We start from the raw sequence: 25,024 nt of genomic DNA, 5'->3' as shown, positions 1-25,024 counted from the left end.
TATATATAATTTTTCAGGCCACAAAAGATCAGCAAGTTCACTATCTCTACCCTACGGCCCATATAAAGCAGGGTGCCCTGTGGTTTCTAAGTCAAATGCTGGGATACTGTGGCAAGATAGGGGCTCACCGATAACAATGAACGCAGAAGGGGACAGTGCGCATGACAGTTAGCTCTAGATTCTAGAAAACGGGCCAAATCCCATCCCATGAGCTTGCTTTTGTCAACAAAGTTTCACCTGTTTATTTTTGTGCTGTCTGTGACTGCTGCTTTTGGGCGAAGCCTAAAATATTTACCATCAGGCTCCGCCATTCTGATCCTGTGTCTGCCAGGGACTAAGTCCTGGTGAATCAGAGCTATTCAGGAAAACTAGGGGATTAGGTCAAAGGCATCAGAACTTAGAAACAAAAAGAAGCTCAAATATTTTTTAGGAACCCAATGGTGATCCAAACGGATCCAACAGATCCGAAGGCAGAGAGTTAAACTCCTAGCCAGCACACCATGCTCCCTGCCTGGACTGACCCGAGAGTTTCTATACTTGCGTGGGGACCAGGGCCAACACAAGGCATTTCCACACCGGGCTGGAAAGGGAAAGGAAGTGGGTGCAGCGCCAGACCGGTGACATCACCCAGGAATGTTAGCCATGCTTCTCAGTCCACTCAGACCTGCTGAGTAGAAATCTTGGTGTCCATTTTAATGAACCCTCCCGAGGCTCCTTATGCAAGCCCACTTCTCTTTGTTCTCCTGGAGCTCAAACGCAGGGTTTGAGGCATAGGAGGCAACACAACACCACTGATTTACTTCCCCAGGCTGCCCTTGAATTTGCGATGCTCCTGCCTCAGTCTCCAAGTAGCTGCCATTATGGGTGGTGCTGCCAAGCTCAGCTAACCTCACAATCGACACTCACTGAACCAGGAGGGGAGCTAAGAACAGACTCTCCTGCCTGTAAGTGTGCAGGTCAGTAAACAGAATGACGGAAGACCTCTTTTATGGCACGAATGGTGTTTTCCCAATGAGGAACGGGGGTGGGGGGGTGGGGGAGTAATAACCACCACTGGAGAGATCTGGTGTGGCTTCTGCCTCCCCAGCTCTTTATTGGCCTCTGCTGGGTGCCAATGTGTAGTTCTCCCTTGCGTCATTCAAGATAGCCATCTTTGATGTAGGGAGCTCTGACCAGCTACATCCACTCCGCCCTGGCAACCTTAATAAGGCTGACATTTCCCTCTGTCTCCTCCCATTAGGCCATCGCTTTATCACTCTGAGCTTCCTTGGCTCTGGGTGTAATCTGCATGTTGTGTGTCCATAACACCATGTAATTGGCTCTAATGCAACAATATTATCTGTGTGCGTGTATCACATAATTGCAAAAGCCGGTGTCTGCGGTGAATGCAACTACAGCCTCCCACTGGGCCAACTTTCTCAGGTTCTGAGACCCCCCTCTGAAATGCAACCCCCCTCCCCAAGACAGCCGGACTCCTAGGGTCTGATGGACTCGCTTGTTAGATGGGCCCCTTCACTCCCTGACTCCAAGCACACTTCCTTCTCCCCTAAGCCCAGATAAGTGAGGTGGCTCCTTCAATGGTCACCTTGGTGAAAACCAGCAGCAGTCACTTTTATTTAAAGTGAGCCTGGACACTACCGAAGTCTCATGCTTGAAAGCCTGAAGTAGCTCCCACAGAGCTTCTGTTGAATTCATAGGATGCAGGGCCATTTTCTGACAAGCCGCTGAGTGTCAACACTGGAGCTCGACCCTGTGGGAAACATTGAAACTACTGGCGAGGGGCCGGTGAAGCACAGCAGGGGTTCTGGCAGCCTGCGAACTTCAAGGGGAGGGGCTGGGAGTCCGTGGCTTCCCCTCCCTCTTGCTTGGCTCAGGGAAGGCCAGGGGGAATGAGACTCAAGTCTTTAGGGCTGTTTCTAAATGGCTGGTTCTCTTCTCTGGCTTGGATGCTACAGCAAAACTGACTGGTTTGAAACCATCGCACGCCAGGAATCAGAATTTGGGGCAGGTGACCAACTCCTTACACTCTTCAAGGTCCTAGGAGTGGAGTCTTGAAGTGAGTGTTTGCTCACTCAGCTCTTATCAAGTGTGCAAGTCTCTGCAGACTTGGACCTCGGGGAGCGCACCCTGATGCCCACTGGGCCCATTGAACTTGAGGTAGAAACCTCTCACTAAGCCTGTACTGGACTATGGCTACCCAAGGTACCCCTCAGTGGTGAGCCTTTGTGGATGAAGCTCTTCCTACCGTCTCTCTTAGAGTTGGGTGGGAACCGCCTTCTCTCCTAGCTCTGTTCCGTCCTAATTTGTCTTGATGCTCTTAGTCAATTCTAGAAGTCAGGAAGGAGGAAGAGATGGTGGCTAATCCTTTGAGGAAAATCTTCACTTGCCAGTGAAGGTGACCATAATGACAGACAGCAGGAATGGTACTGACACTCTGCCTGTAATGGCCTGGGCACTGCGTGCATGCTATCTCGTTTCTTTCCCCTAATGTCCAGAAATCCAAGCCTTAAGCCCACTTGTTACCCCATGCAAACTGTGCCCAGTAACACACTGACATTCTGTGGGGCTATCCTCACAGACAGGCGTGTTATCGGGGTCTGTAGCTGTATTACATGGTGGAGGTGGGTCATACTGCTTTGTGCCTGCCGGACTCTTTACTTTGGTGGACATATCAGGGAAAAGGCTCACCGCTGAGGCTGCCCAGAGGCAACAGCCCTGCTCTTGTTCTGCGAAGAGGAGTTTAGCTACAGCGGTGTGGGGGAGCCACGGAGGTTACGGAGGCTACAGGCTACGTACAAGAGAAGACAGTCTCGGCCCCTATGCCTTTTAAAGAAAAGGCTCGGTCAGTAGGTGAAAGTGTTACCAAAAATCATCATGGCCCTTGGTGTCGTACAGGCCGAATGAGTGTTTACAAATACACCACAGAACCAAAAGCTCCTTAACCTAAGCCAATCTTTCTCCTACTGGACCGAGAAATAGGTCTCTGAGGTCAGACTAGCCGGAGAAGGATGAGAGCAGCTACCAAACCTGCCCTACCTGCTCTCAGCTTCCCTGGGTGCTGCGTAATACCGAGTTCCCCGTTCTCCCTGTGGACCGTTTAAATTAAAGCTCATAACCATTGTGTGGGCATATAATGAAAGCAACTGATGCTGCACTGATTGGACCATTGCTCTCAACTGTTAGAAAACATAATGATCTCACAAGGGGCCTTATTCACTGACGTATAGCAGCCGGGCTCTCATCTGACACCTCAAATTAGCAGCCAAAGCATTAACAGCTGGGGTTTTTGTCTCAATATTTGTACCCGACTCTAAAGTGATTTGGCACCGGGTGAGTGTTATTTTTAAACACACAGCGCTCACCGCCAAGTAACATTTTAAATGGTCTCCAGGTGTCATGTAAAACCTACAGAAATAAATAAAAACAATCGGCTGCCAATTTGGGTCTTTGATGAGGAGGATTCCTTAACAAAAGGGCCAGTCTCCGGCTCCTCTCTCATTACGGATCCAGATTACAACAGACAGAAATTCATCTCCATCCACTCAGCAGAGCCTCCGCGTTGAGAGAGGAGAAGGGGAGACGCTCTGAAAAGTGTAGAGAGGGAAGAGCAGAGGAGAGAGACAAGCCCTCACACGCTACCATTTGCCCGGCCTGGCACCTGCCTGTGTGAGTGTTTAGCATGCCCTGGTGTCTTTGGCGAGGGCAGGCTGAAGAACTCATTCATGGATACCTGCCGTGGTTCAGAATGGCCCGACTGCTTTATGACCTGGTTAACCGAAAACGCTATGCCCCAGGACGTTCTGTGATGGAGAGCGGTGGTCTTCCTATTCCCCTTTTGTTGTCTATGGGATGAAATCTGGACTGCAAAACTGCCCCATGTAGGAGTCAGGCAATTGCCACTATGCTAAGGTTATCTGTAGTAGGCCCTGAACGGAAGAGTGACCTCTGTACCTGGGCAGGTGAGTTTGGAATCAAGGAGAGAAGAAATACACACGTTTTCAAAATCTCAGCTGTACTTGGTGTCTCTAACGGGATGACACACCATCTTGATAAAGACAACAAGACTATATCTGCTTTTTGTTTGCTATTTTTTTAAAGATTTATTTACTTCTATTTAATGTGTATCAGTATTTTGCCTGCAATGTATATCTGTTCATTTTGTGTGCCCCTGGTGTCCACAGAGGACAGGAGACCTCCTCGAAGCAGAGTTACAGATGCCACCTTTATGTGGTGGCTGGGAACTGAACCCAGGTCCTCTGGAAGAACAGCCAGCGCTCTTAGCCACTGGGCCATCTCTCCGGCCCTACAAAGACTGTTTTGTGCTTCACTATACAAGCAGGGCCAGGTTGCATGTTGGACACGTGGGAAACATTTACCAAACGGGTGGTTTGTTTAAAGATAAGAAGGGTGGTGTTGGGGGCATCTTTTGAAACAAATAAATGTCCGAATGGAACAGCCTTCTGTGCTAATCCGGGGGACAACTCAATTATCCACACGAGTGGGCTGCCCAGGGACTGCAGTAAATGCAGCCTTCCTAAGTGGATTGTCACTTTGAATTTCCAGAACCTGTGCTAAGCTGGGGGCACAGTGTTTCCAGGGCTTCCTTTTATTCTTTAAAGAGAAATGTGAATCCTGCACGATTTTCATAGGAAATCTTTTGCATTTTTAAGATTGGCACCACTCACCTTTAGAAACACAATCCACAGATGAGCCAAATACTTGGGAAGTAGATTTGGTTTACAGGGGCCAGGTTTTATGCTCTGACTTAAACAATGAACAATTTGAAATAGGACACACACACACACACACACACACACGCACATGCACACAGACACACCCATTTACACACTCACACACATACACAATACATTCACACACACTCACATACATTCACACACACTCCTCTACACATACGCACATGTGCACGCACAGATTTAGAATATGGCACACCCGAGCTGTGGTTAAAATTTTCTTCTGCCTGTCATCCCCTGAAGGGAAGCTGTCCTCTGAGAAACAGTCCCTGGAGACCTACTTCTCAGATTCCCTGTCTTTAAACAACCCAGCCTGATTCGATGTGTCTTCTACTCCATGATTACTCCTTGGTGACAAACATCCCGAGTTTCTGTTCTTGGGGGAAGACTGCTCCTCCCAGCAGGGGCATCCCTGCCTGTCTAAGAATTCCGCTCATCAGTTCTATGGCTGCACACAGAGTCACCGCCTGTATACAGTCTGCACTGGAGCCACTTCAGAGAAACAACACAGTGGGCTTGTCGCTTTGTTCTCAGGCTGAGACCCACAGAGATCTCTGATATTCGCAGTGGAGAGGTTCTTTGTTGGAGGGCTGGGTTCAGCTCACACCTTGGCTTCTCTGGGCTCACTAACACAAGTTGGGGGGGTGGGGCTCCAGGATTTACTAATGGAGCCTCTGATCACCAATGGTAGCTGAAGGATGATGACCTGGGATTCCCCTCCCAGGCTACCGTCTGACTAGACAGAGACACTGGGGTGGTCATTCCCTAAGCAGTGGCCATATGCTTGGAAGGGTCTAAGAAGGCAGGGTGTTGTCCTCATGCAGAATGCAAAATGTTCCCTCCGGCAAGCCCAGGGATCAAGGGATGATGCCACAGACAGGACACGGAGTCTGGCTTCACTAATTTTTGTTTCCTGTCTGGTAATACAGAGAAGCAGACGGCCATAAAAAAAAGCATTGGATAAGGAGCCAAAAGAACTGTTTTCTGGCCTGGTGCTGCCACGAAATTTTCCTATAGCTACAAACACTTCGCTTAACCTTTCCAGGGAGAAGTTTTTTTTTTTTTTCCTTTTAAAATGAAGAGAGCCCCCCACCCTCCAGGGTCTTTCCAGTTCTTAATTTTACTAATTCCAGGAGAGTGGGTGCTGACTGTAAAATGCCATTGCTGGACTGTGAATAGCTCTCAAAACAGAACTGTAAGTATTTTGGATTCCCAGCTGTGCACACGGGCAGGACATCTGGCCAGACTCTACAAGTCACTTTCAGTCCCCAGAACTCGGCATGTGACAACAGTTACAGACACAGCTCCCTTTCTCTCTCTCTTTATGCAGTTACCTGTTTCTGCTTCTGCGTGGCCAATAGGCTTCTTTCCCTAACCGGATGCCGTGTTCCCCACTCCACTGTCTCCATGGTTGGAGACAGATGGGGCCAGACAAGGAAGTGAGTTTGCCACTCAGTTGAGTGCCCAGCATACAGATGTCATTCACAAGACTGAGAGAAGGGAACACTGGCCACCGGTGCTAACTCTCACTGGTCTGGGAGTCTTGAAAAACGGGTCTTTTGCGGGTGTAAGATCTAGATGTTTAAACTGAGGTAGAGGAAGGCCAGGATGGAGAGGTCGATATAGCAATGGATTCACTATTAGAAAATGTTGTTTGTGAGGCATCAAAGGAAAGGGAGAGTTGGGCCTGGAAGGAACTCTGGAACCGTGCACAGGGCATGCCCAGTTCAGACAGCACACAGATGTCCAGTTAGGCCTCAACAGGCCTTGCCCCATTAGATGCTAAATGTGGGTATTTACATTTGCAGCGGTGGAAGTGAGGCGGGATGAAATAACCCATCCTCAGGTGCATGTGCTCAGGAGTCAACGCCTGACTTGTAGCTACCGTGTACGCCCCACGGATGCGGTAGCATTTCCCTCACAGTCGTTGAGGGCCTAGTGGATGGGGCTGCTGGACATGCTTACGGCCACGCGTGGGCCAAGTGTTCCCGTGCCTTCAGACAGTCAACGAAGGCTGAAAAGAAATGATTTTACATAAAAATCACTCGAGTTCTAAATGTCGGTGATGGGCTTCTCATTTTTTCTGTTTGAGACAGGGTTTTCCTGGGCAGCTCAAGTTGGCTGGCACTCACCAAGGAGCCCAGGATGGACCCCAACTCTTGATCTTGCTTCGCCTTTCTGAGTTCTGGTGTGCACGGGTACACCAGCAGGCCTAACTCTATTAGCTTTTAAACAGTAGCAACAGCAACAGTGAAAAACTTGAAAAGAAGCCCAAGAACCAGTCACTGAAAACAAAACAAAACAAACAAACAAACAACAACAAAACCACAAAACGGCATCAATAGGAAGATTTGCTCCAAAACCCCTTGGTTCGTAAAGAACAATTCAGCTAGCTCAGCACCTCCCCTTTGTCTAGGAATCTTCACCAGTGCATTTTCAAATAACCAGTTTTCCCCTAAGAGGGAGGTGAAATCACAAGGTACCTCAGATGGAAGGTCCTTTAAAGACTCAAAAAAAAGGTTGGTTATTTAAATGTAAAAATTATTTTAGACCTTCAAGTACTCTTTTACTTTTTCTGAAGCTGGCGTTCTTAAAACCTAGTTATTTTAAACATGGGACCGTCATCAAACGTAGAGACTGAGGGACTCTGGGAAGATGGATGTGTTACGTGGCACCAGAGTGCTTAGAGAGAAGCCGGTGCCTGTCCTAATATGCTGAAGGCTCAACAGAATTGGCAAAATGCAATTTAATCCCGATAGTCTGGGGCACATCGCAATTTGCAGCATAGTGTCAAAAAAAAAATCATGTTCGGGGATATTTTAAGAGTTTCATTAAGCAATGACAGTTCTAAATTCAAAACCATGCCACGAGTAAACACTGACTCCAGGACCGTTAAAACAACTGCGCAGCCCCCAGAGAAACCCAGGTGACACATTTCGTAAATAAATGAGAATGAATCTCATCTATTAGAATGTGCTGATTTTCATTGTCGCTCTGATTTTGTTCAGTATTAAAAGTAAGAGAGGACCAGGGTTGGGGGAAAATTACCATTTGGCTGGAGAACTGTAAAATCACAGGCAACGTGAGAAAGGGCCGCTTCTGTCAAACACCTCGTGCGACCTTTAACACACTAGGACAGCCACACCTTAATTTTGTTCTGGGCCAGAATGCAACAGCATTCTGTAGAGGAATTGTGGTGTGGTGGGCCTCTGTTTAGTTTATTAACTTCACCCTGATTGGGTACCTTGTACTTTAGCTGACTACCTACTATGCACAGCAGTGAAGCAGTACCAAGTGTCCCCCAACTTCAGTTTTCACCGGTCTCCACCCGCCTTTGTTAGGCACGTGCTAGTGACATCTCCTTTAACCTACACAATAGCTCTAAGGGACATGTACGGAGGTTCGCACCGTCCAGCGAGGACTGAACCTCTTTTATCTAGTTTGGTTGACATTGGACTGGCTTCCAGCTTGTTGAGAATGCCTCCCGCCCCCATGCTCAACCGTGGGGCAGTTCTGTAGACCCGAACGTGGTGGTGATTGTAGTGGGTTTAAAGGTAGGTCTGACAACCCTATCAACCAGCTTTTCAAAGAGACAAACCGTGGTTCCCACGCCCCATTCTACACAATGAGAATGGCCACTGGCTATGCTGGTGCCATTACTTCTCCCTATAGCTTGGGCATTAGAGTGTGTCATTAATAGTTTTTAGTTATGTTGTTATAGTAGAGTGCCTAAGTGCAAGGGGTTAGGTGATCTGCAGAAATGAAGCTGAAGACTTGAATAAGGATTCCCTTGACCTGGCCAGTGTCACTTTGGAGAACTTAATTCTCATTCTCTGATCCTCAGTCTCTTCACTGGTTGAGCAGGGCTAATGTAACCTGCCCTATAAAGTTATGGCATACACTTAAGTAAAAGGCCATCCTTTGACGTCTCAGCTTGCTGTCTGAAACATGCTCGGAAAGGAAGGCGGCCGCTCAAAATCAGTGAATGCTCACACACAGAGGAAATAGTGACATCCCTAACAACTCATATATTACATCTCCATGCCATGTAGTATATTATTATGACATTACTATTGTTAATGGTGGCTCAGCTGAAGTGGAGAACAGCTCTCTGTTTGCACTGAAATCCAGCTTTGCTGAACCGGACTGTCCTTGACCACTGCAAACACCAGTGCCTCATACCCCCTCAGCTAGGACCTAACGTCAGAAAAAGGACTCCTTCCCATCTACCCTTCTCTGTCTGTGTATGGGTAGAATGTCTGGCTATGCCATACCGGCCTGGATGTGGCTGAATTAGAACCACACTGGGAGTCTGGTGAATGCTGTCACCTCAGGATGCCTTTTTGAGTCATGTTCGGATGCCCGGACCTCTAAAACCAAAGTTGAGTTTGGAGGCCAGCTTAACTCTTGAGAGGAACCCCACAGGAGATGAGTCATGAGGCATTCCTGGCTGTTCCTGGGGTGTCCTTGCTCAGTTGTGGGAGTCCTAGACTCTACGTTGCTCAGGTCTCTCTGTGTACGGCCATTCAAAAAATCTGGCAAGGTCTGGCCCTGGGCACGTCACCTGGCACTCTGCTGACACAGTGTATCCAACCTCAGGGTGGCCTGGGTTGGCAGTGAACATAAGGGAGACCAAGTGCATGGCGGGGCAGAACGTAAGCCGGGCGATGCTCCTTGGCCATGGAGGACCACTGCAGTGCAGAACTGTGGTCTCAGGCTTGTGCCTGGGTTTTCGCGAGATGCTGGAAATTTGGATGTTTATGTAGGCGATTCCAATTTTTAAATGTGAAACATTACCCATATGTGCGCAGATATAGATATAGTTATAGATAGATAGATATTTGCAGAATAAAAAAAATCTTATTTGTGGCCTAGTCCGCATTCTCTAGTTTGAAAGAGCAGAAAGGCGGACTGACCTTAGATTCTGTTATGGACACGTTTGCTTTTCCTCAACATCCTTATCTTTATCAGAGTGTAATGGTACAGTCTTGATCTTGAAAAGGCAAGCTGTGTTTAGGATCCCCACCTTGCCGGGGGTCCCTTTTGAACAGCAGCTGTATGGCACACAATGTCCCAAGAAGGCAAAGAGCACAGACCAAGGATCCAAGACCTCTGGGTTCCAATCTCTCCACTAATGACAATTTACTGTTGACCTTGGGGGACACTGAGACTAGGTGACAGGGGCACCTAGGGTGCAGAAGGTTAGGAAGTATAGCTCTTCCTCCAGTCGCAGCCATTTTCTCTACATTTTACCTGAGCAGTAGTTGGTCATTCTGGAGACCCCTAAAGGTCCTGCCAGCAACGGGCTATAGCGAAGTGACTGAATTTCCCAAATTGGCAAGTAACGGAAGTAGGAACAAGACCTTGAGACCTGCTATATACCCACGGGATCTCCATGCTACTGAGCTGGTACCTAGGTGTGTTTTCCTGACATCTGTAGCCTTGATTTATATATATATATATATATATATATATATATATATATATATATATATATATATATAATTACCTACTAGAATTGCTACTTCCTACATTTACTCTGGAGATACTATCTAAAAATATCTTTTCATTTTTATAAACTACAGGAAAAAATAACCCAACGTGTCTTATTAACCAGGATTCTTAGCGTATGTGTGGCTGTACCTGTGTGTGAACGCACAAGTGGGGATCAGATGACAACTTCGGGTGTTGGTTCACAAGCGACAGTCATCTTGTTTTCGAGATGGGGGGGGTCTCTGACGGGCTTGTCCACGCCTAGTAGTCTAGGCTGGCTGAGGGATACACCTGTCTCTCTCTCCTTCAAGGCTGGGATTCCAAGTAGACAACTTGAGGCCCAGCTTTTTAAAGCCGGAGTTGTGGGGATCAAACTCAAGTCATCATGCCGGAAAGCAAGCCTCTCCCTTTGAGCTGCTCCCCTGTCTCTCACTGGGTTTCATTTGTTGGTCCTCTCAAGTTTTAAAGCGCAAGCTAAAGTCTCTCTTGTTGCTCCCCAATTAAGAACTTTACATGCCACAGAATAAAACCTGTAGTGGGTGTGTGTGCGAGTGCACATGTGTATGAGTTTGTGGACAAGACTCTTTACTTTCCCCTGCATGTTTGATTTCCCTTACACTTAGAGGGGCCTTGCACGATGAGAGGCCTCACACTTTGAAGGGCCCGTTAGCTGGGTAAAGGGAGTGCCAAGGATGATTTGGCACACTTGTGGGAAGCTCTGAGAAGAGGCATTGACAGCTCGCCTGGCTTGGCCCTTGGAGAACACTCCGCACCACCCTGCAGCACACAATGGGCACACTTCAGGGACGTCTAACGTCTCCAGCCTTGGCAACAAGGCAGCTGAGGCAGCTTGGTACGGTGGTCACAGAGGCTGGGCTGCTTATCGCTCAGCGGCTAGTTGGCTTCTCTGAGGGGGACTAGTGTAAGAGGAGGGTGACGGAACCGTAGCTTCTTGGAGGGAAAGCTGGAAACAGGCAAATAGATAACATGGGGAAGTGTTACGGTGGTGGGTGCATATTGACTATGGTGGTGGGCACACTGGCCATGGTGGTGGACGCACATTGACTATGGTGGTGGGTATACTGATTATTATGGTGGGCACACTAGCCCTGGTGGCGGGCAAGATGAACTGCCAATTCTGGCCACTTTGCCATTCTTCCTCCAGCCTTAGGAGGTTTCGTCCTTACTACACTTCCTCCTTCTTCCCCTCTCTGTTGACTGGAAAGCACAGGGCGGTGTCCTCTTTCCTCGTTCACTATACCTTGAGCTGAACATTCCCCATGGGACACAGCCAGCATGGACAGGATGGTGGGACCTCTTACTCCTTCCCATTCTGGCCCTGTGGCCAGGCCCCTCTCAGATTCAGCTTTTGAGCTCATGATCCATGTGGTGAACAAAACCAACTTCTCAATGCAAAGAAAATTAATGGTACTTCCTCCCACAGGAAGGAAGGAAGGAAGGAAAGAAGGAAGGAAGAAAGGAAGGAAAGGGGAAAGTGCATTACTGAGTGTGAAATATTCTGAGTGGTTGACTTCACAGACTTTTCTTAAGATAATCTCTAGAACTTTCTGAGAGATAAGCAAGTCATTTTCCCGATTTCCTATCACCCCCTGTGTAACGTCAGCACATCTGAACTACGATACTCTTCTCAATGTGCAAGTTACTATTTTTTCCTTTTCAGGATCCTAACATTAACCTCTCAAGGGCTAGTGCATTTTGAAAATCTTTCTTCTATCTGAAGAAAATTATTAACGTGTCAGGCCTCCATTTAGTTACTGTTCGCTGTGTTTCATTGACAAGATTTCTGATGGCGTCTGATATTTGGTCACAGAGACGTGTTACAAGATGTCAATGTGTAAAGGATGCTTGCAAGGTCTGGGGGTGGGGAGGGGAGGCATCTCCTTAAATGGAGATGTCAACTCCAGCCAATTTCGGAAAGGTTCACCATTAAGATGGATGTTTTCAAAACCCCATGCCTCTGCTGGAAATTAAAAAAAAAAAAAACCGGCACAGAATAACTGATGATGATTAATTTTAAGTGCTTAGCCATGTGAAGCCAAATGAGCATCCTTAAAACAAAGCTATTGATCTGGCTTTGTTTGGGATTGAGAAGATAAACTAATCAGGTCCTGCAGGTCTTCTGCAATGATGAGAAATGAGGACTTGGATTAGTTTTATCACTGTTATTATTACTTTGGTCATGGGTTTCTAGGTTTTAACTTAGCGACACTTGATATATCTGGGTATCATGTCTCTCCCTCCCCAGCTAGAAGCTGAGAGGGGAAGAGTTGTCTAAATATGTCCTGGGCAGGAGTTTGATCAGGATGAAGGCAGGGTAGGGAGAAATAGATGTGGGAAGGGCAACATTTGGAGACCCTTCTGTGTGGTCCCGTCTCAAAGGTGAGGAACACTCAGAGAGGTCACAGAGCTTAACCCAAGTCCGTGGCTTCCCCAATTCCCACCCACATGAGTCTATCCTTAAAGCTCCCCCAACCCCAGACTCACTCAGACACCACTTGCTGCAGAGAACTAACCAAGGGAGGGGCTGACAGGTCACCACAGCTGTTTTGTGGCAGCTGTGACTTCCATGTCCTCAGTTCTTCCCAAGGAATTTTCTCCTCTTCCTCATTTCCCCTGGCAAGGAGCAAAAAGCTTCCTAACGACCATTCAGGCCTTTCCCAAAGGCAGGGGAGAAAAAAAAATCACACCTCCCTTCTCAACTCCAGTTTCCCAGGAAGAGAAGTCCTGGGCTGGGTTGCTAAATTGGAGCTGGCACACTCTCCCGCAGACAAGCAATTGTTGCTGGTTCCGGGGTCAGGGTTTGGGTGAGGAGAGACCATCCATCTTAGGACTGACAATCTGACCTCTGCTGCCTGTGGGTCCTGTCTCTCCTATGCCAGGAGTCCTCAGCTTGCAACGGATCTCAAGTAGCTTGCAGCATCAGCATCCTCTAGATTTCCCGTGATTCCTCCTAGAATCACCTTCCTGCCTGGCAAGGTGGAGGGGACTCTTTCTAACCCAGTGCTGGCCTCTTCCAGGTAGAAAGGAACGTAAGTGTGTGCACCTTCCTCTATGTACAAAGGGACGTTTTAACGCATTCATTCATTCATCTGGCATTAGGTTTTATGCTGAAAACGGACACAGGAAAACCCTTGACTGTGTAGTTTTCTTTTTTTTTTTCTTTTTAATTTCCCAAGGATGCTCAACCCAACCCATCCTATTCTCTTATCATTCTGAAGCTGGAATGGTTCCACTGTAATTATTTTTGCAGCTTTTGGAGAGCACAAGTCACTCCCAAGTTAGAGCCATCAACTCCTTTATCTTACAGAAGAGAAAACTGAGGCTCCCAGAGCCAAAGAGACTTGCCCAAGGTCACACGGCTAATTAGCGGCAGGACAAGGACTGAATCGCATAACCCCTGACCTAAGTTCTACTACGCCTTACTGCTTCCTCTCCAGGCTCCCCCACATCAAGGGCAGTGAGCAGGGAAGCTGCTGGGGAGAACAATCAAACTGTTTTCTAACACAATCCAACTTTAGTCGCATGACCCCAACATGACCCTTCAGTGACTTTTCTCCAGAAAGCAGGTTTCTTTAGTTAGAGCAAGTGAAAAATCCAAGACACAGAAGGACAGTCTTGGGTGTGTGTGTGTGTGTGTGTGTGTGTGTGTGTGTGTGTGTGTGTGTGATGTTTCTACACAAGATCTATAGGGTAGGATTACAAGGAAGGAGTATCTCCTCTCATCTTTTCATCCCTACCACTTTAAGGTTACTATTTAAAGTTTGAATTTAAGCCCGAGATAAGATCCCAGGCGCAGTAGCAATAGCTAGACCTTATCAGACTGCCTCTCATTCTCCCTTGTCCTGTGCCAAGGTCCCTCCCTGCTTCTGGCTGATTCTGACTCACCTTCTGGTGATAACCCCTCTGTCACTGGCCATAGACCTGTAACCTGCCTCCCTCTATGTCCACGCTCAAATAGCTGCTCTCTGAATACACAGACAGATGCTGGGGGGGCTATCCTGGCCGTCTGCTCCACCAAATACGGCTGGAGCATGGGAGAAACGGCCGATTGAGGAACCCCAGTTTGTAGCAGGTGAGAAATCACACTTTGCAGCCTGCGAACACTTTGGGCAAGGTAAGCCGGAGGGATCTCCCGGTGCCCAATTTTAATTGCATTGCAGCAGAAAACCCAGAAACGCACCCACAAGGACCCCCTACGCGCACAACACACACGCTTCCCCCCTCTCCCCTCCGCACAACGCACCCACTCTCTCACACACACAAGGCAGCAATCGCAGAATCAACTCACAGGATCTCCAAATCGCGCAGCGCTCGGAAGGCTCCATCTTCAATGCAGCTGATGTGGTTATTGTCCAGTTGCCTGTGGGAAAGCAAGGGGGAGCATGAAGGATAAGCAGGGGCAGCGGCGAGGGGCTGGGCGGCTCGCCGGCTCCCCGGCCACCAAGCGCCTGTCCCTCCACCCCTTGCGGGGCTCTGTTTGTCCCTGCCAGGAGCTCCTGCAGAGCCAGCCTGTCTGCCACGCTGCTCCGTCTCTTCTCTCTGACTGTCTGAGGGAACTACACGGGCGAGCGCACCAAAGGCTGTCAGGTCTCAGTAAATATTAATTGCGCATTTTTTTTTTTTTTTTTTTTAGGCAGAAGGGAGTAATTTCATTACATTAGGGCATCCAATCCATTACGAGCTCTTACTGTCATGTCACTGAAACAATTTCATTAAGCTAAAGGCCTGTAAATCATTGGAGGTCACTGCTCTGCCCTCCGCGACCTCCCAGAATGCTTTTTCCCCCCCTCTCCCTCGGCTCCCTTTTACTGGAAGTTACAGTCTTTGCTTTGACACAGCGCTAAATCTCAAGGCTTTATCTGCCCAAGAGCGGTGAGGGTGCGTAGGGAATATACCAATTCCAAATTAGACTCAACTAATCTAATTTTATAGTCTTTTTATTATTCTAAGCACCAAACGTCTGTGGTAGTTTGATGTCTCCATGCATTGCTAAGGGGCCCATCTGGTAGGTCATTCTATGGGAACATTTTCCGAGTAAATACAGATTCCCTCAAACCGCGCCACCATCATCAGCATTAAGGAAGTTCATTGATGGGGGTATTTGTGATGGAGAACTAAAAGGAATATCATTATTGCCTAAAAGATGCACCACTTACATTTAAATGGGTGTGTGTGTGTGTGATTAAATGCACCTACTTTAGGATTCCCTTTTAATTTCCCTTTCCCGTCCTAAGTGTTGGAAAATAATGTCTTTCTCAAAGATGCCTTGACTAATACACATTCCAGTTAAGGACTAAAGGATTTTAGTCAAGGAGTAATATACAGACATCGGGGTTGGTTCGTTTGTTTTCTGAGCCAAAAAAAAATGTCTATTATTGGATAAGTAACAAATCGGGATATTTATTATAACCACACCTAAACTTATACTACATATAATTCGTTTCATTTCCTAAATGGCAATGGACAGAAGAGAATCTTGTACAAAAAGTGACCAGCAGCAGCCAGCAATCTACTGTCCTCTGCAGAGGACACCACAGTTGGGGAGAGGCTCAAAGTGTCGCTGTACTTAACTCTCCCCATGGAGACTGAACCCTTTCAGGTGAGTCACTTCCTACGGCTGGTATTCTACTCTGCTACTTCCATTAACAAATCCCAAATCAGCTCTCCACAAAACACAGTCAAACTATCATTTGGTAAACCCTCACAAGGGGGCTTTTTATTTTATTTTTTATTTTACTTTTTGCCAAAGGAAGAGTTGAAACTAAATCATTAGGATCATAGCAGAAGTATATGGGTGTAGGGCTCTGAATGCATGTGAGCTCCCGCGCGGTGTCAGGGACCACGAGTGGTCTTACGAAACTGCCTCACCCAGATAGACAGTCACCACGGTTCGAGGCTTAAAATAAATCACGTCCAGAATTGAAAGTAACCAAGACACGAGTCTCAGAACGCAGGAGCGCCCTTGATGTGATGAGCTCTGCACCCAGCGTTCCGAGTCCTGGCTCATGCCGGCGTACGTAGACCTCCTGGGTTCCTCAGGCCCTCATCATTCTGGAGCCGTTCTTCACACAGTTTTGCTGATATTTCCGATCTGTACTGGGGCGGCCACTTTCTGGACCCCGGATCTATTAGGGCAGTGTTAGTCTCACTGCCCAGATCCCAGACTTATCATCAGTTTAAAGGCCAATGAATCAACCTCGGCTCCCCGTCAAGGCCGCCAAACCTTACCAAGCAGAAACTCGGCAGGGCTGGCTTTGAGCTCCAAAAAAATTGTTCAATGGATATGCTGAATCTGGCAAAAAACAAAACAAAACAAAAACAAAAAACAAAAAAACCCATACCATAAGCCCAAGTAGAAAAATATCTAAGTCATCAGACTGGAATGCCCTGTGGCGAGATGGCGGTTTGTGGTGAACCTGACCGTGTGCGTGCATCTTGCAAGAGGATGGATTTGCAAAGTAGTGTCCATCCCTCCAAAGAGGAGATTCTAAATGTACAGATCCCCTCCCCACCATGGGGGGGGGGTGAAATCTTCAAGAGAAAAGAGAAAGTTATAGAAATAAGAGGTGGGGGAAGGGACCCCCACCACAGAATGGTAGAAAGAGAATTAAAAAGTTTGGGGAGGGGAGGGCTAAAATGGTTTATAAAATTCTGCACTCTATGTGGTGTCAGAGTCCCGAAGCCCAGGTCACAAAATGGTGTGGACAAGAGGACCTGATCATTGAAGGCAACATCAGAGGGGTTGGATACATTATTAATTGTGTGATGTTTAAGTATTTTCCGTGGGAGGCACAAATTGACACTTATTTGTTTATTCATAAGAGGGAATGCAATATAAGCATCTCTGCGGGTGTGTTTCCTAGCTTACTTTAGCACATGTGAAACGGATCAAAGATTAAAATATTTATGCTTAAGTGTGCCTGCCCGGAAGATGTTTATTATCATGGAGATGTCGTCCTTTCATTCCAACGCATAAGCCAAACAGGACCTGTATCCCAACTATCCTCGCTAGTCAAGGGGCCAGGCTCAAGATGCGCTGTTATTAAATCTCTGGAGGCGCTCTGCCTGAAGGGACGGTCAGTGGGGGACTACGACCCCCACTCCACCTTCCTGCTACTACAGCTCTATGGAGTTGAGCATCAGAGGGTTCACAAAAAGCCCCATTAACAGTTCACAGTCAGTCCCCATGTAAACACCGGGTCCCCAAACAAAATGAGCAGGTGCCTCACTTGTTCAGACAGATGTCTCTTTCCTTTACCCTTATTTATTTATTTATTTATTTATTTATTTATTTATTTATTTATTTATTTATTCTAGGGAATGGGTGCGGAGGTCGGAGGACGGTTTGAGTAAGTCTGATCCTGTCTTCAACAACATGGGCTTTGGGGGACTGAACTTGGGTCATTAAGCTTGGTATCAAGCATTTTTACCCATTGAACCATCCCGCCATCCCTAGATTGCCATTTTCTTTCCAAAATTAACAACTCAGAGACATCAAAGTCCTAAAGCACATAAGGGGGGAGGGGGTAATGGTGGGGCAAAAAAAAAAAACAAAACGCAAGCCCAGCATTTCTTTGTCGATGTTGGAACAGAGGACTAGTAAACACGCAGAGAATCTTCTGGTAGCCAATGCGTTTGATTTAGCTGTTTGTTTCTGGGAGTTCAGTATGCTGGAGGCTGCAGCTGTGCGTTCTGAGCTCCCTGGTCAAAGGGCTGCATCACGCCTTTGAAAAGATTTCACTTAAAGACCCTCTTAAAAAAAAAGGAATGAGAAAAGCTCACAGGATGCCAAGCATACTGTCACTTAGGGGGCCTGGGCAGAAAGAACTTTCTAATTGTGAGCAGTAAGAGCTCACTAAGCACGCCTGGTTCTGCCCCTGTTCTTCCTAGGCGGTGAGAAGTGGATTTATTTCTCTTGGCTGCTAAGGTGTCTTTTGGTGCTTAGCACAGTTCCGTGGGAACAACTTGCTAAGCCATGGGCCCTGTGACCCTTGCTATGACAAGAGACCATGCCTAAGTATTATTTCCCTCTGAGCCCGTCCACAGCTTAGCACCTCTTGGTTTCCTGAGACACAGAGCCCAGGCACCCTAGTCCCCGGCAGGGATCCCCAGAAAGAACTGTGAGATACTATGAGATTTCTGCGGTCTTCCTAGGAAGTCTAGGAAGGTAGCGGGTGGAAGAGGAAAAGGAATTTTTTTTTTCTTTTCGGAGGTAACTTCCATTGTTTCACTATACAGCACACCTAATTTGATTTGCACTCCTTGGTCTCTGAATCGGCTGAGAAGCCCCCAAACATTTCATGATATTAAATTAACCATTCTTATTTCCCCAGGAAGCTTCCATTTCAGAGAACAATACGATGCTAAAATGGTACCAGGGCCCATTTAGAAAGAAATCGCTAGATAAGGACTAAGCCCAGACTCCCTGGGAGCAAGGCTCTGACTACTGAGTTTTTTTTTTTTTTATATTCTGAGAAAAGAAAATAAACAAATTAGGAAGGAAAGCCAGCACGAGTGGGGGGACTTAAAATAATCCCTTCACGTGGCAGACCAGGCGCTAGCACGTCCGTGAGAATTCCTGATCCTGCGAGTGATATTCTCCGAATTATTGCAGTTTCAACTTTCATAATTGGAGCAGGAGAGAAACATTTTATTTTATTTTTTTTTTGCAGTTCAGCAATTTTTACAAAGCGTGCGTAAATCCTTAAAAGAGGTGCGAGTTAGAAAAAGCTGGCTACAACATTAACACCACCCGACCCTACAACAGCAGCCACAAAAAGTAAGAAAGAAAGGGGGAGAAAAAAAGAGTAAGAAAACTCTAAGACTTGCGAGTCCCCATGAGAAATACCTGGGAAATAGAAACCTCCAGAAAACGGGCTTTGGTATTTGGGAGAAGAATAGAATTATCAACTAGAATTCCCTGTTGTACATGCCAGGTCTGCACACCAGGGCTCATCCAGCTGTTGGAGGGGGTGTCCCAGCATCTTGTCAAATGGTTGGTGAAACTTAGCCTGAAGGCGCTCCCACTCCAGGGTCCCCAAACAACAGCAAGCAGCAGCCGTGTTCTGCTTCAGAACTACAGCCAGTCGCTCGCTGCAGTCATCCCGTGTGAAGTGAAAGAAGGCAGCGGAGGCTGGGCATCCTCTGGACTTACACCACTGGCTGTGTTTTGAACAGAACTACCTTCGCAAAACGTACGAAACCAGCAAAGGACTTCTGTACAAAACTCACAAGGAAAGCATTAGTAGGAAGCCAATGAAGTCCGTGGCCATGGGATCTAGCACGTAACTAACCTAGAAGTGGTCACAGCATTAACAGTTCAGACTGCATTAGGTACCCAAATACAGAATGGAGTACAGGATAGCTTTTGAAAATAGCAAGGTGGTTTACCTTATCTGCGGTTTTTTGCATGGCAACCATCTTTATTGTAGAATCCTAAAAGTCCAAAGTAGTTTGAATTTGTTTTTGCAATATATGTTCATATATGCATATCTTCCATATACTTTTCTTTTCCAGGCCGAAGAGAAAAAAAATATTACAACTAACAAAAAGAAATTTTTGTGGGAATCCTGCTTTCATAAACCAAGACTGGGGACCAGACAGGAAGAGCCTTGACACCCTGTTTGTCTTCTCACTATTACCTATTTGTCCTTTAAGTAGAACAGGAAATCTAGCAGCACTTTTTAAAAAAAAATGACTCTTAACATCATAAAGCTCCTTATAGGGGAACACATTGTAGAAGCATTTGTCTGCAGCTCTTTCAAAAATTAATAGAGCTCAAGGTTATTTTAACTGGCAAAAGGAAAAAAATGCATTAGAAAGAAATGCACACACCTCGTATAATTGAGTGCTGGTCACACTTTGTAGGAAAATCAAACACTTGATCTTAGCCACAATCTGCTAATGAATTGTCACCCCTTCTCATCATTAAGGAGCTACAGTAATTCCACATTAAAATGACATGAGCAAAGGGAGGAGAATCTATCATTCTACACACTTAATACATTTGTCCACCGTACCCAGGAATACATGCATATAGATCTGTTTACCCACCCATGAATTATTTAAGTATCCGCAGAGATCCCTGTCTGTAAACTGACAACTCGAGGCCTGTATCTCCTACATACATATGTACAGGTGTAAGCTCTCACTCGCGCACACATGCACATGAAAACGTTATCTTACGAGAGAGTCAACGTGATAACAGACCTCTGACATTATATACGTGCAGAATTACTTAGGACACGGATTGCTAATCATACCAGCGGCTTCAACCAACCAAACCTATTTTGTGAGGGAGGGACGGAGTCGGGTTAATTAGGCTTTCTGATCACAATCGCCTGCTTGGAACACAGTCGAGAATGGGAGAGAGATCTATTCTAGCGAGCATCGTGTCGTATTGCTGTTCAACATATGCAACTTCTCAGCAGGAGCACAACCGTGTCCACGTAGGTGATGCTTCTAGAAGTAAGCTCTGTGCTCTCACAAACACTGCTGATGGATTGGCAGCAAAGAGGCGCACCTGACCTTGAAGAACAAAGAGGGGCCTCACTCGTCGTTGGGAGATATCAATAACTCTAGTTCTGTGTATGGAATCTTCCTATACAGGGGTGTTCGGCAAATGAAATGGAACTGAAGAATCCAAGTGGGGGATTTCTGCAAACCAGTGCAGCATCAAGGGTAAGCTAGGGGGAAGAGGCAGGACCCCTGCTTCGTTTGTGTCTGTCGAACTTGATTTTGAAACAGACTCTGTCCTTTCCAGGTAAATAAAGGAGCAGCAGTAACACACAGAGGAAGCACATCCATCTAAAACAGGCCGCATTCAGAATGAGAGAGCTTCGTTTGACGTCCTAGATCGAGGGACCAAAAAGGCTTGGCTGCTGTTTATAAAATGTCTTTAAGGCTCACGTCTCACGTCAGCCCAAGACCCTGTGGTCATCTTTCTATCAGGACCAAAGGCTGGCCAAGTCGCTATGGCATCACAGTTTGCCTGTGACTCTACCTATCCTATTCTGGGAGGACTCATTAGTTCTGGGCACACAGTGATGGCACTTTGCAGGCATGCACATGGTGGCTCTCCATTCCGTTGGGACCTGAGGCAGAGTCCACCGGGAGGGTATTCATTTTCAAAGCATTATTCCCCTACTTGGTCTCTGAAGCATCAGTTGGATTTGGATTCACGAGCTTGCTTTTGGTTCCACTGACCCCCCAAAGGCTTCTCACTATGTTATACAGAATGAACTTCTTTGTGCAGAGACACTGAGAGGCGAGGCCGGCCGGCACCTGAAGGTGTCTCAATTGTTACACTGTGCTCCTCTCAAGCGGATTGGGAATTCGAGTTTCTTTGTAAGATGTATCAGTGTTTTACTCACTGGCCTTGCTGATGTCATGAATACTCAGAGGCTGGACAAATAAACGGCTGTCTCCATAGCGATTGGGGCAGGTCTGTGGTTTCCCTAGTTACACACTTCTGAGAGATAACCATCTGTGGTTCGTCCTCAGCAAAGGCGCAGGATGGAGGGAGGGGGGAGGAATGGGTAGAAGAAACGAACCTTTGTGAACAGGCGCGAGCTACACTTCTGTATACCTGCTCCCACTCCTTTTTCTAAAGCAACCATCACGAACTCTAGTGAGGTAGTCAGGCAATTTTTTTCACCCTATGGGGGTTTCAGAAATTTCATATTGGGCACAGTGAACAGATCCAGCCCCCGAGACTATAGCTAACAAACTGGAGCCAGAGTGGAGGTATTTCTCCCTGGACGCCATGTTGGTGTCCGCACAAGAGGCTGTGGTTTTTTGCCCTCACGTTGGATGTAAACAGCATCACTCAGGATTGAAGGCAATGCTTCACCACAGCCACGGATGTCTCCCTGACAGTGCATTAAGTTTGCATTGCATCCCTAGACCATCAAAGACTGTTTTCCTTTTTAAACAAATTACTCAGCTCATTCACGTAGAAATCGGTGCATATCCGAATTTATCTGCATCTCCCAATTTATTCTAACAAGCCCTTTGTAAGTTCTCAATGCTTGACACCCATTTTTCCCCCTTTTAATGGAAGGCCAGAGCTCATGTGATTTTAGATGTGGAAACTAAGAGACTGGCATTTGTGTCCTCAAATCTCCGTTTCTGAGAGATGGCTATGACAGTGTTCAGCCAAAAGGCCATTGTGAGACTTAGAGTAATGAAATGTGCATGTGCTGGAAACGTATTTCTGGCTTTGTTTAATTTTATTTGCTTTAAAACTAATGTTATTAAATAAAGGCATCCATTTTTTCTCGTGTAACCTCTAAGGTCTCTTTCTGCTCTGAAGTTCTGCGTCCTGAGATTGATTTCTTATGAGTTCTTAAGGAAAAAAAATCCTGTTCATTTTACTTGGACTCCTCTGCGATCCCAGCATATCCGTTTATCCCTCCTTTCCCCATCTCAGTCCAAAGAATCCATTATGTGAGATATTCAATATATTCTTTCTGGACCAAGGCCAGTGGTTCAGACCACGGGCTCTTCAAACTTCCTCAGCCGTTAGGAGATTGAAATTCAAGAAGCCACTAAAAACTTACATCAAAGAAAATGCACTTTTTTCCCCTCATAAGAAATGATGGCAATACGGTGACATATTTGGAATCCCATGGGGGAGATGTACTAAAGGAGAGTGACTGCAAAGTTTAACCTCATTTGCGATGGCTGTTTCTAATTAATTATCAATCAAGTAATGGGCCACATACCTAAAGCATTCAAATGGTACACCATCTATCGGTATGTATTTATGTACACATATGTGTATGCCTGCTTGTATCTATGTGTACCATGTGCATCTCAGGTGCGTGTCAGGGTCAGAAGATGGTGTCAGAGTTATATGTGGTTGTAAGCTACCGGATGTGTAAGCCTAGCTTGTGTTCTCAGAATTAACATCAAGTGCAATTAACTGTTAAGCCATTGCTCTAGCCCAAGCATAGAATTTCTTAGTCTTAGTATTCTTGAGTGTGTATGCAGAGACTCCCTGTAATCCACAGTATACACTGGATAGCCACTGTGGTCACAATAATGGCATATAACCTTTATTAACTTAGGGATCAAGTAGTGAACCAATGTCACAACGGTCCCTATTTTACAGAAGAGAGTGTTGAGCAGAAATGTCTCTGAACTTGGTTTTGGACCTAGGTGTGTTCATTACTCCTGAAGATGCGAAGTGATGCAGCTTCTAGGACAGAAACAGTGTAACATCCTCTGCCTGGAAACAGTGTAACATCCTCTGCCTAGAAACAGTGTAACATCCTCTGCCTGGAAACAGTGTAACATCCTCTGCCTGGAAACAGTGTAACATCCTCTGCCTGGAAACAGTGTAACAACCTCTGCATGGAAACAGTGTAACAACCTCTGCATGGAAACAGTGCAACATCCTCTGCCTGGAAACAGTGTAACATCCTCTGCCTGGAAACAGTGTAACATCTTCTGCATGGAAACAGTGTAACAACCTCTGCATGGAAACAGTGCAACATCCTCTGCCTGGAAACAGTGTAACATCCTCTGCATGGAAACAGTGTAACATCCTCTGCCTGGAAACAGTGTAACAACCTCTGCATGGAAACAGTGTAACAACCTCTGCATGGAAACAGTGTAACATCCTCTGCCTGGACACAGTGTAACATCCTCTGCCTGGAAACAGTGCAACAACCTCTGCCTGGAAACAGTATAACAACCTCTGCCTGGAAACAGTGTAACATCCTCTGCCTGGAAACAGTGTAACATCCTCTGCATGGAAACAGTGTACAACCTCTGCCTGGAAACAGTGTAACAATCTCTTCATGGAAACAGTGTAACAACCTCTGCATGGAAACAGTGTAACATCCTCTGCCTGGAAACAGTGTAACAACCTCTGCATGGAAACAGTGTGACATCCTCTGCCTGGAAACAGTGTAACAACCTCTGCCTGGAAACAGTGCAACATCCTCTCCTGGAAACAGTGCAACATCCTCTGCATGGAAACAGTGTAACATCCTCTGCATGGAAACAGTGTAACATCCTCTGCATGGAAACAGTGTAACATCCTCTGCATGGAACTGCTTCCTCCCCAGTGCACTTCTCTGAGCAAATCAAACACTTTCTTCTGTGCTTGACTTTTGCTCCTCCTTGCCAGCTCCTCTGTTTGTGGAGCACAGGCAGACAAGGACATCTTTAAAGCACACATCCTCTATTAAAAAAACATACAAACCTAGGCAAAATAAATCTTAGTCCCAAGATCCTTTGGTTATTTTTTCATTCAGATGCTTATTTCAGAGCACTTGGACTACCTGTGAACACATAGGTAACCTGAAGCTCACAGATATATAGCAGCATCAAGGAGCTCAACCCAACCTTCCTGATCAAGGAAGGTTGATAAGTCTTCCTGATAAGTCTCGGGCTTATCTACCATGCTGTTCCGTGTGACCCACAACGTTCAAAGTGCAAATTGGGAGAGGGGGTGCTATAGCTATAATACGACTATTGGGAGAGGGGGTGCTATAGCTATAATACGACTACATGGGCTTTCTGTTACTGAAGGCTGGAAAGGGACAGATGGGGAAATTCAGGGTCTGGTCTTGGCATTTGTCTCTGGAACCCGGTTACTGTCATTGGCCTACAAGCATGCAAAAGGTGGTAGAAAGGGGAGGATCCCCTCACTTATTCCCCATTAGTCTCCTTGTGTTGCTCAATTAGATCCCTGGATATCAATTTAACTTTTAGATTTTCTGGGAAGATACCTCTGCTACCTTTGATGG

General features: G+C 46.5%; 1 protein-coding gene across 1 annotated transcript in view; it reads right to left on the bottom strand.

The window, feature by feature from the left end:
- Window positions 1–25,024, bottom strand: part of Slit3 (slit guidance ligand 3) — a 588,206-nt gene that overhangs the window by 144,674 nt on the left and 418,508 nt on the right. Inside the window, exon 6 of the mRNA XM_032913200.1 lies at window positions 14,554–14,625. Coding sequence (XP_032769091.1) covers window positions 14,554–14,625 — 72 coding nt within the window. The remainder of the gene's footprint in view (window positions 1–14,553; window positions 14,626–25,024) is intronic.

Source organism: Rattus rattus, chromosome 9 (genome assembly GCF_011064425.1).
Source record: "Rattus rattus isolate New Zealand chromosome 9, Rrattus_CSIRO_v1, whole genome shotgun sequence".
NCBI classification, from domain to species: domain Eukaryota; kingdom Metazoa; phylum Chordata; class Mammalia; order Rodentia; family Muridae; genus Rattus; species Rattus rattus.
The sequence above is the reverse complement of the archived record's forward strand: the minus strand, read 5'-3'. Positions and strand labels throughout refer to the sequence as shown.